The 14,732-nt window shown below is 40.7% G+C and overlaps 2 protein-coding genes across 2 annotated transcripts; one reads left to right on the top strand and one right to left on the bottom strand.

Annotated features, from left to right (window-relative positions):
* Positions 1-3,488: 3,488 nt before the first annotated feature.
* RHO25_011049 (uncharacterized protein) lies at positions 3,489-3,880 on the bottom strand (the record flags this gene model as incomplete). Its single annotated transcript, XM_065603355.1, has 2 exons — positions 3,489-3,787; positions 3,838-3,880. The coding sequence occupies 2 exons, from the start codon at positions 3,878-3,880 to the stop codon at positions 3,489-3,491; spliced, it is 342 nt and encodes a 113-aa protein (XP_065459427.1).
* A 1,194-nt stretch (positions 3,881-5,074) lies between these two features.
* On the top strand, positions 5,075-6,849 carry RHO25_011048 (uncharacterized protein; the record flags this gene model as incomplete). Its single annotated transcript, XM_023602075.1, has 3 exons — positions 5,075-5,169; positions 5,218-5,270; positions 5,324-6,849. The coding sequence occupies 3 exons, from the start codon at positions 5,075-5,077 to the stop codon at positions 6,847-6,849; spliced, it is 1,674 nt and encodes a 557-aa protein (XP_023450599.1).
* Positions 6,850-14,732: the final 7,883 nt, after the last annotated feature.

Raw genomic sequence — 14,732 nt, 5'->3', positions numbered from 1 at the left:
TCTGTAGGTCGTAGCACCAGGACAAAGAGATTTCGGATATGGCGTATTCCCGCGAGCCTTGAGTCTGTTGGGCGTAGCTGGACAGGTGTACGCGGTCTGCGTAGAGACACTTTCGGTTGTGGTAGTAGCAACAGTTGTCACTGTAACCGTCGGAGCAAACGTGGTAGTCGTGACGGTTGGTGCTGTCGATGAATTGATGTTAGCATTGCCAGACACAAAGGATCGAACATCTCCCACCTGTTGAGACTACAGTGCTAGTACTGGTCGAGGTCACAGTTGCCGCAGGGACGTTTTCGATAGAAGTGGTGGAAGCCGTGACAGTAGGTGCAGTGGATGTGGTTGTCACAGTGGCCACAGGATATTTGGATGTGCAATACTGCTGGACGCTGGGGACTGCAGAGTACGACGACAGGAGAGGGCCATACAATGCATTCGTACAGATAGATGCAACAGCCGCGACCACGATACCAGCAAGATTAGCTGCCATCTGAAAAGCAGAGGTTGCGGGCGCGTCGGATTGCAAGAAGGGAAAACAGCCAGATAAGTTCTAAGCATGCAAGCATGCGGTGGAAGTGAAAAGGACGTTCCTGATCTATTCGGTCAACATCGAGTCAGGCGCTTTGCTAGCGTTGTCCTTCAGCTAGCCACAGACTGAACTAGACCTTGTTCGACAATGTTTAAGTTAGAATTCGGCCGTGTAGGCGGGTTACCACGTGCGCTTTGGTCCAGACTCCGGGGCTAGCGTTGTTCTAGCGTTGGTTGAGCGCGATTGCCAGGCCGAGCTAGGAGGTAGCTGTGGACAGCAAAATGGAAGCCCGGAAGCATTGACGATTGAGCATCTCTTGCGACCTTGATTGTTTGCTTGTCTTCCTTCTGTACACTGAATGCCTTGACCACGCCGCAGAATGCAGAGCTACAACGAGCAAATATATGCTCAGATTCCTCTGACCGCAGTATTGAAGGCGCGGACCCAGAAGCGAGTTTCCATTTTGCTTTCCGGTGGGAGGCCGAGGAGAGCTTGAGATAGATCTGCTACAACCACAATGACTGTGCAGCTATTGATGTCGAGCATGGTCCATCAGCATTTCTGACATCACTTGAGTAGGCCGCTCCGCTGTCGTCTTACAGAATCGCAGCCCATAGTCCTACCATACCTCCTGCGAAGCCCAACGAAGCACGGAACCAATTCTGCACAACCTCGCTGCCTCTCCGTTCTGCTCCGCTTTAGCTTGCAATGCACTACTCTTACTGATCTCTATCAACCTCCCAATGCCAGGCTTCATAACCAACGCAGTATCATTATCTTAAAGAGTTCTGTGGCGATCCACTCAGCCTACAATTCGCCAGCTTGATATCGTGTCAGTTGTCTCTATGGAACGGCCGTCGCTCATTGCATGTGGTTGGCTTCATAGGCCATCGCGAAGGATTCAATGGCGTTTGGTGGCTGTAGCTATCGGCCGATTGCTTGGTGGGCCACGCGTGCATGCCTTTACGCACGCACATCGCAGTCCTGAAAGGCATCTTGGCCGAACAGAGGTGCGTGCTAAGTTTCAGAGGGCCGCATGTCCATGTCAGAAGGTGTGGTCTTGATGTTGGAGAAAGTCGAGAAGGCGGCGCACGTGGCATGTCGCACGTGATCCGCCCTTTCTTGTCTTGCTGGATGACTGCAGCTCCTCATCAACAAAGAATGTCGAAGCTCACGTCGATATTATTGATTTCGGTTTACAAAAATTATATCGCAAGATAGAATATCAGCAAGCCTACCGCCATACTCATCCATCCTTCGCTCCCGAGTCGACCTGCAGAACCAGTAGACCTAGTCACTCCCATTACAGAAGCTATGATGTCGCCTGCAGCACGTGATGTCTCTGAGGACTGTGAACTGCGGGGCGCCCGCGTAGGTGAAGCACTCGCCCTTGATGTGCTCTTCTGGGACGTGGAAGATCTTGTCTGCGAGGATTCTGACGCTCGAGATGGCTGAGATGTAGTATTGATCGGGTTCGATGTTTTGCTATCCGCCACGGTACGTGTAGTCGGGGAGGCTTCGGTAGTCACTGAATCTTGAGAGGTTGTCTCGATTGCGCTCGAGTCTGTGGTTTCGCCAATTCCGGAGGCTATCACGTCGCCAATTTTGACTGACGAAGATTGCGACAGTGCACCACTTTCGCTGGATGATTCGACAGATACCATAGACAACTGGCCATCTGCCACGACCACTGCGGCCGCAGGCGCGTCCGAGCTCGTTGCAGCTGATTGCGAGCTGGCAGGCACTGGCTTTACCAGGACGCTCGGGGATTCAGTCGTGCGCTGAGACGATGGCACTGGATCTGTTGAGACCTCTGATGAAGACAGGGGTGGTGTTCCTGATTGCTCAGATGAGGCCGCAAATCTGAAGCTTGCTGATTCTCCAGGTTGCGAATTGACAGTGGATGGCTCAGTCGGGACGCCCTGAGGCGGAGTCGTGCGCTGAGATGACAGCGCAGGATCTGTCGAATCTTCCGCTAGAGGCGAAGATAGCGAGAGTAATGCCTCAGACCGAGACGCAGTTTCAAGTCTCGCTGATTCTAGCGAATTGGCAGTGTCTGACTGAGTTTGGGCGTCTTGAGGTTCAATCTTGTCCTGAGCCGTTGGCGTAGAGCCTCTCGACCCCTCTGGTGAGGACGAGGATGGTGTGACTGACGGCTGAACCGAAGAAACAATCCGAGAACTTGCTGCATTTGATACTGAAGCGCTTGGCGACGCACTTGCAGTATCTTTGACTGGAGTTGATGGCTTAGCGGGAGACCCTGATGCCATGGGACTTGAAATCACTGCCGACTCAGCTGTTCTTGTTGATTGCTGGCCGGCGTTTTGCAGGAGACCCGCATCTGCTTCCGTACTGATGCTCTCCGACGCTTGACTGGGGCTCTGCTCACCTGACCTGGTGCTTGGCTGTCCGACTGTACTGATTGGAATAGAGGCAAGCGCCGTGCTGGTCTTTGTGTCAGGTTCTGGTCTGCTAGTTTCGCTTGCGGCATTATTGGAATTTCTTTGGCCTGCCAGGGGTAAGTCCGTCGCTTTGGGAGTCAAACGACCATAGCTTGTGGATTTTTCCAGCAGAAAAGACACCGTTTCTGCCGCAGAAGCAGGAGCGTATACATTGTACTCGCAGAAGCAACTGCTGTACACCGATACGATCAAGTCCGCCGGCCGCCAGCTCTCCAGTAACTCTGCTGCCAGATAACCTCCACAAGGAAGAGCTTCTCTTGTGCCCTGTTCTGTGCGCTCTCCTTTGCGTGTCCTCCAGGCATCTGCGTTCCAGTCGCCGCCTGGAATCTGCTGTCCGTGCTCCCCTAACAAAGTATAAAATAACCCTTTAGGAATCGTCGGGTCCACAGTCATCACGGGGGTGGAAACGAATGTCGGAGACGGTATTGGAGATTGACCGCCATCGAATTGAAAGCAGCTCGTAGTATCTGCAGAAGCAATCGGGATGCTACCATACCACTCTAGTTCCGTCGCCAGATCAACGTATGTTGACGGTTATTTTCTAGGATGGTCAGTGACGAGTAGTCGAGCGCTTTCGCATGCAGTGATACAAACATTGTGTGCACGGTGCCCCAATGATCTATTTGGGTCGTGGTTTTGGTTGGCACGTTGGAGATCTCGAAAGTCCCGTTGTTATTCCAGAGGCTAGGGTCAAGTGTAGTCTCTCTACCACCCATATCCACGACAATGGCAGTGGTGATGATCTCCGTAGACGTCGATGTCAGATTTCGCTCCCTGTCGATGATGACGACTTCGGCGCCTGAAACCCAGTTAGCAAAGACGAGAGCCCTTTGGAGTCAATTAACGCACCGACGGTTACGGGATGGATGGTATCAATCTTGGTCCAGGTCATCACAAGATTGGTGAGAGGAGTGAACGTGCAACATGCCACGGGACCGCATCCACTCGCGGAGGGCGGCAGGAAGTCGTGATCACCGTAGGGCCAGTCTGCGCGAGTGATTGGGCAGGTTTTAGCCAACGCTTCCCCATCACTGTTTTCATTACCCTCATTTGGGCTGGTGTTGTTGTAAGCAGACTCATCGTCACTGAATGACGAAGAATTTTCATCGTCTTTGCGATCCTCTCCGCCTGTTTGTGCACCTAGTCAACAGCTGTGACAATTTGATGTTAGTCGCTACTTACGCGATGCAGTGTTACCTCCTCTGGCCAAGAAAAGCAACAAAAGCGCTCTCATCCAGGTCATACTGGGTCACGACTGCCACATAAAGTTTAGTAACCTTGTCGCGAGAGGAAACACCCCTCTTATGGAGTTGACGGCACGTCTGTGTTGGGACTGCGAGGCTCTCAAGGCTGTCAGCCCGCGAAACGCCGCCTGCGCTGCCGGCGCATGGCAGAGCAGAGCATATGAGGCCGAGAAATCGTGGTTCGTCATTAGGGTTTAGTAGCTCGATCCTCATGCAGGCTGAAGTTCTGCGCAATGTACCTCGTGGCTATTCATCTTCTGCATCTCTGACCGTGATTGCGTAAAACTTGGTGGGTTGACATATCTCAAGTTCGCATACGTACTCATGAGATCTCCTGTATTTTCCGGTGACATGGAGTAGAGACTTGCCATTTCATTCACTCAGCCTTGTTCACGATCGTGAGGCTTAGCCTTGGCGGGAAACTCTAATGTGTGGCTGCTAGCTTCCAGACGCAAGAGCGGTTGAGTCTCGACGTACGAGACGCTCAAATGCGGATCCTATTCGTCGAAGATCTGAAATGCGCTGCAAGCGCCATGTTGTGGTCGATATTGGCTGCATTTTGCTCGCAGACGAATGGTCAACATGCAGCGTGAACAGCACCCGTCTTGTATCCGGAGCCAATGGCTGGCCTGCGATGTGTAGATGCTTCCAGATGAGGTTCTGCCATGAAGCCCATGAACTTGGCAATCAGGCGTGAGGCTGCGATGGCCGCAATTGTCAAGTACTTCCACCAGTTTGTGCTTTTTGGGCTTGTACATTCCCTTTCCAGGATCCCGCAATGAGATCTCTTCCCACAACATCCTTTCCTATCGCATGTCGGCTCACATAGTTTTACAAGGAGGATGTTCAGGATATGTCTTTCACTCTTCTTCGTGCACGTTGCTTCTGCATTGAACGATACGGCTAAGCCACTGTCTCTTCCCCCGAGTGGCTATTGGTAGGTCTCATGCTGTACTCAATCTGCACATGTCTGACCAGTGCTTAGGGATGGCAACGATGGAAGGTGGTCTACGTTCAACTTGCAGATAGGAACGCCCGGTGAGAAGCGAGTGCCCATGGATGTTGTCGTGTGCAGTAGCTCATCCTTATAGTCCAGGTTGTGCGCCTCCTGCCTGGTACATCTGCCACCGCTGCAAATACAATTTGGGCGGTGATAACCGAAGGATGTGAACAAGCGAACCCGGATCTCGACCCGGGGGAGTGTAGCTTTGCACGAGGCGGCACGTTCGAGAGAAATGCGTCGCTGACTTGGTCCACATCCCGACTGGAGAACAACGGCCTGTATGAGATCGTGCTGTATGAGGAGGAAAAGCTTGGCCTTTCGGCCAACGCTTACTATGGCTTTGACACGGTTTCCTTTGGCCTTCCTGATTCTGGGCTTCCTAAGCTGGAGAATCAGACTGTCGCGGGAATCGCGACCAATGACTTCTTTCTCGGGACACTACCACTAAGCCCGATCAGCCAAAACTTCACATCGTACACGACCGGCGCGATACCAAGTGTACTAGGGACGCTGCGAGACCCGAACAACACCATGGTTCCTAGCACAACTTGGGCATACACAGCTGGTGCTGTATACAAGAGCCCACCGGTTTTCGGCAGTGTGACCTTCGGTGGTTACGATGCAAACCGAATTGATTGGAGCAGCTCCGGAAGTGTGAGCGCCCCGTTCTGGACGGATCCATCGCGAGATCTCCTGATCGGACTCCAGTCAATAATGCATGACACCCTGGGCAGTACGCCATTGCTGGCAGACGGGATCTACGTCTTTCTCAACTCTTTGGTTGCACATATGTGGCTTCCAATAGGGATCTGCCAAGCATTCGAGACCGCTTTCGAGCTCGAGTGGGATAATGTGACCGAGTTTTACACCGTTAGTGAAGATACTCACGCAAGACTAGTAGCCCAGAATCCCAGTTTCGCTTTTACCATCGGCGCTTCGAAGGACCAGGGAACCAGCAATACCGTAATCAACATTCCATATGCTGCTTTCGACCTAAATGTTAGCACCCCGTACTACAATCAGAGCCAGCGATACTTCCCTCTCAAGCGAGCTCAAAACGACACACAGTACATACTCGGAAGGGCTTTCCTGCAGGAAGCGTACATCATCGCCGACTATGATAGACGTAACTTCACAGTCGGGCAGGCGCTATTTCCATCGACACAAGATATTGTCCCCATCTTGCCTCCAGGACTATCTTTCGATGGATCTTCTCCAGGCCTTAGCACCGGCGCTATAGTAGGATTTGCAATAGCTGTTGCCGCCGTCCTTCTGCTAGCCTTGGGGATCTTCTGGTGGCGTCGAAAGAAATGGACACGACCTGGAGCTCAGGCGTACAGTCCTGCTCCAACAGACGAGAAGCCATCTATTCGGTCTTGGCACGATCACAAGCCAGAGCTGAAACCCGAAATGGAGGCCACAGGGATTGGAGAACTTCGCGGGGACGACCACCATTATGGAGCTCCAGAACTTCCGGGTGGGTATACTTACAACCCTTATAGAGCTGAGCTATCTGCGAGCAATGGGCAGATGTACGAGCTTCCGGTATTCGATAGGCATGAGCTCGGTGAATATGTGGCTGCAAATGAGTTGGACGTCCCTCGTCGTCGCTAGATGCTACTTTATATCAGCAAGTCATCCAAACACTTACTTCGTTCCTACCACTTTCCATAATGGCGTCCGTCAAGTGCGCTCCTTCTCAATCCTTGAATCAAACCGTCGTCGAGCGGCAGGCCCTGTAGGCCGTAAGATCACGATAGGCGCCTATCATGGGCTGCCTCAGTTGCTTCGTGAGGTTCGAATGATTGCTTAGGAGCTCAGAAGCAGCACGGGAGTGCATTGATGGCATTATTGACCATGGAGACACGGAGCGAATGTTGGGCACGACCCTACTTCCGCGGAGATTGGTAGAAGTGTGCCCTACGTGACCTATAGAACCTCGTAAACCTACAATTCTAGCATGTTTTTGAGGTAGTGTTTCTTAACTATTACTATATGGATTGTTATAATTCAAACTATATTATAATCGCTATATATTAAGCTTGCTAAACTAAAGGTTTAGTACTACCTTCCTACTTAGTTATTATATTCTTAATAGTTTAGCTAGATTAGCTTATATACTCGCTACTAGCTTTATAGACTCTATAAATATAGGCTATAGAGGTAGTGCCTTTAACTCTACTTATTTTAATCGCTTTAGAGCTTTAATTAATTAATTAAAGTATTACTAGAGCTATCTATTAGCTACCTTATTTTCTTTAATATATTATACTTCTATCTTTACTTTAGTAGCTTATTCTTACTTAGTTATATACTAATTAAGTATTAGGTTTATCGGCGCTAGGCTAATAACCTAAGATCTTACTAAGTAGAAGCTTAAGCTCGATTAGAGTTTAAGCTTATTAAGTAGTCTAGAGGAAGGTAACGAAGTAGAAAGAGTTACTTAATTCTAATTAGTAAGATAGAATAGTAAGTTATATACGATAACTATCTAGAGAGGCGATACTTATCGCTATTATATATAAAGAAGAATCTCTATATTCTTTTAGGTCTATTATATATATAAGAGACCCGATCTATTATTCTATTAAAAGAGTAGGAGATCTATTTCTTTATATATAGAGAGGTCTCTCTAGTTCTTAAGAGATCTCTTCTATTCTATAACCGAGTATAGCCGCGTAGCTATAAGAGATAATTAGATAAAAGGAGTTATAATAGTTAGAACTATAATACTATCTCTCTTTTAGCTTAGCTCGTTCTAAGCTTCTATACTTATTAGCCTTAGGATTCCTCTCGTTATACCTAGTAGTAAAGATATCTCTTTTCTTCTCTTATAATATTAATTCTTCTAACGCGCTATCTACGAAAAAACGCAAACGCTATACTATTCGAATCTACTAGCTTAGAGAATATACTATAAAGTCTTATTCTCGTTATTAAGAGAATAACTTAGTATATCGGATCTATATCTTATTAGGAAAATATTCCTACTATTATACTAGTAACGCGAAGAGGTATAACGTATAGATAATAGATTCTAAATAGAAGCTTCTCGAGAAATAGTATAAGAAGCTACTATCTAAGTTAGATTAGGCGAAGGACGCGCTTATAAAAGCGTATATAAAGGAGATACGTTTATAGTAGTAGTTAGATACTTTAGACTAGAAAGTAGAGGCTAGTCGTACTTTTAAGAAGCAAGAGCTTAAGGAGATAGAAAAGGAGGAGCGTATTATAGAGTAGATAGGTATTCTCTTTATTCCTAAAGACTTATCTAGTCTCGCTCTTAGTCCTCTAACTTAGAGTACTATAGATAGTTCTATAGATTCTGCTTTCTAGAGTTTTCTCGATAGAGTCGTAGTAGAGCCTATCGATAGAACTGCTTAAGGAGTAGCTAGTAGTTCGTAAGGTTCGTCTCTAGTTCCTAAGTATTATTAGATTCGTAGTACTCTTTCTACTTAATAAAGTATTTCTAATTCTTATAGTTTAGGATTTTTTCGACTTCGAACTCGTCTTCTTTCTCTAGTTAGAAGTAGAATGTTTTTTAGTATAGAGTTTCGGCGTCGGTAGGTTCTAGTAGTAATACGTAGAACACTAGGTAGATCTTCGTATCTTTTAGTAGCTTAAGTCGGTAGTTAACTAGTCCTTTAACTTTATTAATTAAAAATAGTCCGACTTTAATATAATCTAGTTTTTTAGTCTTCTTTCTTATCTTTAGATTTTTTATAAGAAAGTAGATCTTATCCTTCTTTTAAAGCTAAGGTACTATTTTTCTTTTATTATATCTAGATTTAGCGATTATTATTTATAAGTCTTAGATATAGTTCTTAAGTTCCTTATAAATAGTTTTTATATCCTATACTATAACTATAGCTCTCTTAGCTTAGAGATAACTATATAGGTCTCCGAATAGGTTCGGATTTCGTCTATAATTCGAGAAGAATAGCGTAGCCTATATAGTCTCTAATTTATAGTTATTTAGCGCTATTTATACTATAGAGAGTAATATAACCTAATTGTCTTATACGTAATTAATATAGTATCGTAGATACTATTCTAGAGTCTAGTTTATTCTTTCTATTTATCTATCTATTTCTAGATAATAGGCTATAGAGAGTTTATATTTAATCCCGATAGTTCCGATAAGTATTTTCTAGTAGTTCGATATAAATAACTTATCTCTATTAGTAATAAAGATCTTCGGAAACCTATAGTATTATATTAGCCTATCTATTATAAGGTATCCGAGTTGTTCTACTATATATTTTTCGCTAGTAGATATAAAGTATATATATTTAGTAAGTCTATCGACTATAACTATAATTATATCGAATATAGTTTCTATAACCTTATCTATTAAAAGTAGGAGTTTCGTAATAAAGTCTATTATAACTTCGTCCTAAGGTTATTATAGTAGAGTCCTAAACTATATATATCTATATTTCGCGTATCGTTCGGCTTTATTCCTTTAGTAATACTCGTAGCGCTTAATATACTTAAGTACCTTTTATCGTATTTATAGAAAGCTAAAACTTCTTTAGATAAGTTCTATAGTCTTAGTTACTTCTAGATATCCTTTTATAAGGTCGTTATAATATTATCGTATATATTCTTCTTCTCGGTTCTTTAGTACTTAGTATTTGCCTTATAGTATTAGAAACTACTCCTCGGTATCGTTAAGGATTCGTACTATATTATTAAATTCTTAAGTATTAGTACTAAGACTTCCGTCCGGATTAGCCTTAAGAACGCGTTATTATATAGGTTCTTTTTTTTCTATATAGTCGACTCTTCGACTTAAGACGTCTACTCTACTATTCTCTTTTCCTAGAGTATAGTAGATTTCGAACTTATACTATCCGAGTAGTTCCGACTAGCGGGCCTATTTATAAGTTAGTATCTTAGTTATAGTAAAGTAGGTTAGATTCTTATAATTAGAAAGAATCGTTAGTTCTAGTACTCCTTCTATATAGTAGTTCTAGTATTATAGTACTATAACGATAGCTAGTAGTTCCTTATTATAGATATTATAGTTTTATTCTATAGGTAATATCTTCCTTAAGTAATAAGCTACTAGGTATCTTTTCCTATTATATATCTATATAAGGTATACTTCTATAGCTAGATCCGATACGTTAGTTTTAATAAAAACTAGCTTCTTTATATTAAATATTATTAGTACTAGTACCTTATAGTATATCTATACTAGCTTATCGAACGCTTCCTAATATTATTATTTCTATTTCTACTTAAGGTCCTTCTTAGTAAGGTCTAATAGTAGTATAGTAATCTTCGAGTAATCTTTAATAAACTTCTAATTATAATTAGCTAGTCTAAGGAATAATTATATATCCTTAACTATCTTTAGAGTTAGCTATATCTTAATAGATTCGATTTTTTCCGAGTCGATTACGATTCCTCTCGTATTAATAATAAAGCTAAGGAATTTAACTTCCTTTTTATAGAATTCGTATTTTTCGAGTATAGTCCGGAATTCTACTTAGGAGAGTCTTTCGAATACGCCTTATACTTATTACTTATATTTCTCGAGAGATCCTTTAGTATAGACAAGGATATCGTCTATATATATAATAACGTATATATCGAGCAGATCTCTAAGAATATCGTTTACTATCTTCTAGTAGGAGGCTAGTACGTTAGTTAATCCTATTAGTATAACTATAAATTCGTATAGTCCGTAGTATATTCGAAATACTATTTTCTATTCTTCGCCTTCTACTATATAGATAGTATAGAATACGTCTTATAGATCGATCTTCGTATACTAGTCTAATTCGGTAAGTCTATTTTATAATTCCTTAATATTAGGTAATAGATATCGGTTCTTAATTATAATATCGTTAAGTTTCCTATAGTTAACGACGATTCGTATCTTCCTATTAGGCTTTAGAACGCCGAAGATAGGTACGCCTATACTAGACCTAGACTTATATATCTAGCTCTTAGCTAGTATCTTATATAGCTACTTATTCTTTTCTTAGAGTATATATTCGGATTTCTTAAATAGTAGTATAAATAGAGGCTCCGTTCTAGGTTTTAGGTTAATCCGGTAATCCTATATCTAGTATTTAAGTAAGGTAGTAATATCCTCTACTTCTTTAAAGAGTTTCGTCTATTTTTAATACTTTTTAAGAATATCGAGTTCCGAGGCTATATCCTTCGATAGTACGTTACTTCTATCTATTCTTATAACTTATTTATCCTTTTTACTATTATAAGTAACTATCCGAGTTAGGCTCGATTATTTTATAGCTCCGGGCGACTAGAGTATTATTTCGTTAATCTATCTCCTAGCCTTATCTATTAGTAAACTCTATTACTATATAGAGTTAATATCGATAACGTAATCGTATTATTTAAACCTAAGTACTCCTCGTTTCTAATCGATAATTAGATTATACTTTCTTAACTAAAGTATACCTAGTACGACGTTATAACTAGCTATATTAGTAATATCTAAGATAATTTCCTCGTAGTACTATTAGATAGTAAGTAGTAATAGAATAGTTTCTCGTTCTATACTTAGTAACGATAATCTATCGACTACGATTAATTCGTACTCTTTATCTTTCGATTAGGTAGCTATCCTATATCGCTTTATAAATAATTTAGAAGCAAAGTTCCCGCTCGCTCTAGAATTAATTATAGCTTAGACTCTATATCTATTAATAGTAATATTAGTATAAAAGACTAATATTAATACTTAAGCGCTTTCTATATTATAGAACTCTCTTTAGACGCTTATTCCTTAAGAGTTAATCCTTTTTCTAACTAGGTTTCGATAGTAGGTATCCTATACTATTCTCGGATCTAGTATAACGTATATTAGATTATTTCGTATATAGTTCTTTCTTCCGGAGTCTCGATATAAGTATATATTAACTAATATTATTATATCTTAGTATATTATTTAGAGATTCGGTATATACTTTCTCGTACTAAGTTCGGTACGATTTCTTTACTCGGTATAATATATCTAAATAGTATAATTATACTTCCGATAGGAACGAGTTCTTATATAAGTAACCTAAAGTCGTATTATATAGAGACTTTTAGTTAGTTCTAGAGCTTAATACGAAGCTCTTTAAGTACTCGATTAAACTTAGTAGAGTATAGGTATTATTTCCTACTAATTCTTAGAAATATATCTTCTTATTATATAGCTAGGAATAGTATAACCTTACGTATTATTTCTACTTAGATATATATAAATATTATAATTTTGTTATTCGAGTCCGATTCTTTCTCGGATAATTCTTCTAATACGTCTTCTTTATTTATAGTCGAGTCTTATTCTTCCTTCTTAGAGTTAATTTTAGAAGAGATATTCTCTTAGTTTTTATAATAAGATTTGTTAGTTTCTTCCTTAGCGAGTCTAAAATATAGTACTAGTTCTTATAGCTTCTCTAGAATAGATAAGAGTCTACTTCTATTATTATATTACCGGATTAGAGGATCTTCTTCTCGAGTTAGTTTAGTCGAGAAGAAGTTATTCTCTCTTTTAGAAGAGATATATATTTAGTATATATTATCGTAATAGAATCGCTAATAAAGGCCTCTATATCTATAACGTTCTTTCTAGTAGATCTATATCGGGATACTTTATTACTATATCGTTCCGAACGTCTACTTTTCTTCTTATATTTCGTCTTCTAGAATCTAGAGTTCGTTTTAGATAGTATCGTATCTTTCGTCTAAGGTTTTCTATTATTATTTAAGCTCCTAGGACTATAGTTAAAAGTAAATCTCTTCCTTTTTTTATAAGATTTCGTCTAGGAGGATTCGTAGCCTAGTAAGCTTAATAAGTTAGTCGGTTTCCTCTATAGTTTCCTTGTTTTTACGTTTCTAGGTTATTATACCTAGGAGTCGGACCTTCTTAGAAGACTAATTATCGTTATAGCCTCCTCGTCCTTTCTTCTTTTATTATATTATATTAATAGATTATCGCTATACTATATTCTTAGAATAATAATCTCTTACGAAGTAGCCTAGTTTGCTATAGTTATAATAAGTCTTATTACTACCTTATTTCTTACTTAGCCTACTTTTTAGCTTACCTTTTCCTTTAATTCTATAACTTTTCTAAGTTATATTAAGTTCTATTAGTTAAGGTCTATAGTATAGTTTATTAGACTAGTTATTTAGCTTCGAATAGTATCTATAGTTCCTTCTATAGTCTAGAGTAAACCTAGCCGTTCCTCTAACTTTAGAGTTATACTTATATTCTAGAGCTCTCTCGTAGAGCCGGTTATCGATCTTAATAGCCGCTTCGGTTAAATTCTTTAGAGTATCGAGTATTCCTCTATAGTTTATTAACTAGTCCTTAACCGAGTCTTTAAAACTATATCTAAATATCGTTATTAACGCCTATTAGTCCTATCTAGTTACCTATAAGTATTCCTCGAACTTAGCTATATACTTAGATACTAAGGTTCGCTATTAGAGGTACTAGATAACTCTAATCGCTTAGGTTACCTTATTAGAAGATCCGAAGATCTCCTTAAGCTTAGCCTTAAAGGTCGTATAGTCTCTAAATATACTAGTAGGATCCTAAGTTCCCTAGCTATCTAAGTAGATCTTAAGGTAGAGTTTAATCTAGTTCTAAGTACTACTTCTAAGGTATATACTTATAAAGATAGTTTTAAGTATTACTTAGACTAGGTTAAATATAAAGTATATATCTATCTAGTTAATCTAATCGTCGAACTTATTTCGATCTCTATAGTAGTAGTTAGGCTTCGCTAGTTTAAAGCTTCTTAGTCTTAGGCTACTATCTTTATTATCGGAGTCGTCTAGTAGAGTCGGTCTTAGAGCTTAAACTAGCTTACTACGGCTAGATCCTACTTCGCTAGAGGTAGGATTCTCTCTAGAGCTTCCTATAGTAGATATCCTTAAGAGTATATAAAGCTATTAGATTTATCGGCGCTAGGCTAATAACTTAAGATCTTACTAAGTAGAAGCTTAAGCTCGATCGGAGTTTAAGCTTATTAGATAGTCTAGAGGAAAGTAACGAAGTAGGAAGAGTTACTTAATTCTAATTAGTAAGATAGAATAGTAAGTTATACGTAATAACTATCTAGAGAGGCGATACTTATCGCTATTATATATAAAGGAGAATCTCTATATTCTTTTAGGTCTATTATATATATAAGAGACCCGATCTATTACTCTATCGAGAGAGTATATATAATAGACTCGATCTATTACTCTATCGAGAGAGTAGGAGATCCGTTTCTTTATATATAAAGAAGTCTCTCGAGGTTAGAGAGATCTCTTTTATCCTATAACTAGGCGTAGCTATACGTCTCTAGGAATAATTAGATAGGAAGTATCGTAATAGTTAGAACTATAATAACTTATTACTTTTTAGATATTTTTATTCTTCTATATAGAAAAGAAGTAGAGCTTACTTACTTACCTCCTACTAGCTATTACTATTACTATAGTACTTAAGAGCCTATCTTTATATCTAATATCTC

The sequence above is a fragment of the Cercospora beticola genome, chromosome 7, assembly GCF_033473495.1.
Source record: "Cercospora beticola chromosome 7, complete sequence".
NCBI classification, from domain to species: Eukaryota; Fungi; Ascomycota; class Dothideomycetes; order Mycosphaerellales; family Mycosphaerellaceae; genus Cercospora; species Cercospora beticola.
This window is presented reverse-complemented; position numbering and strand designations above follow the sequence as displayed.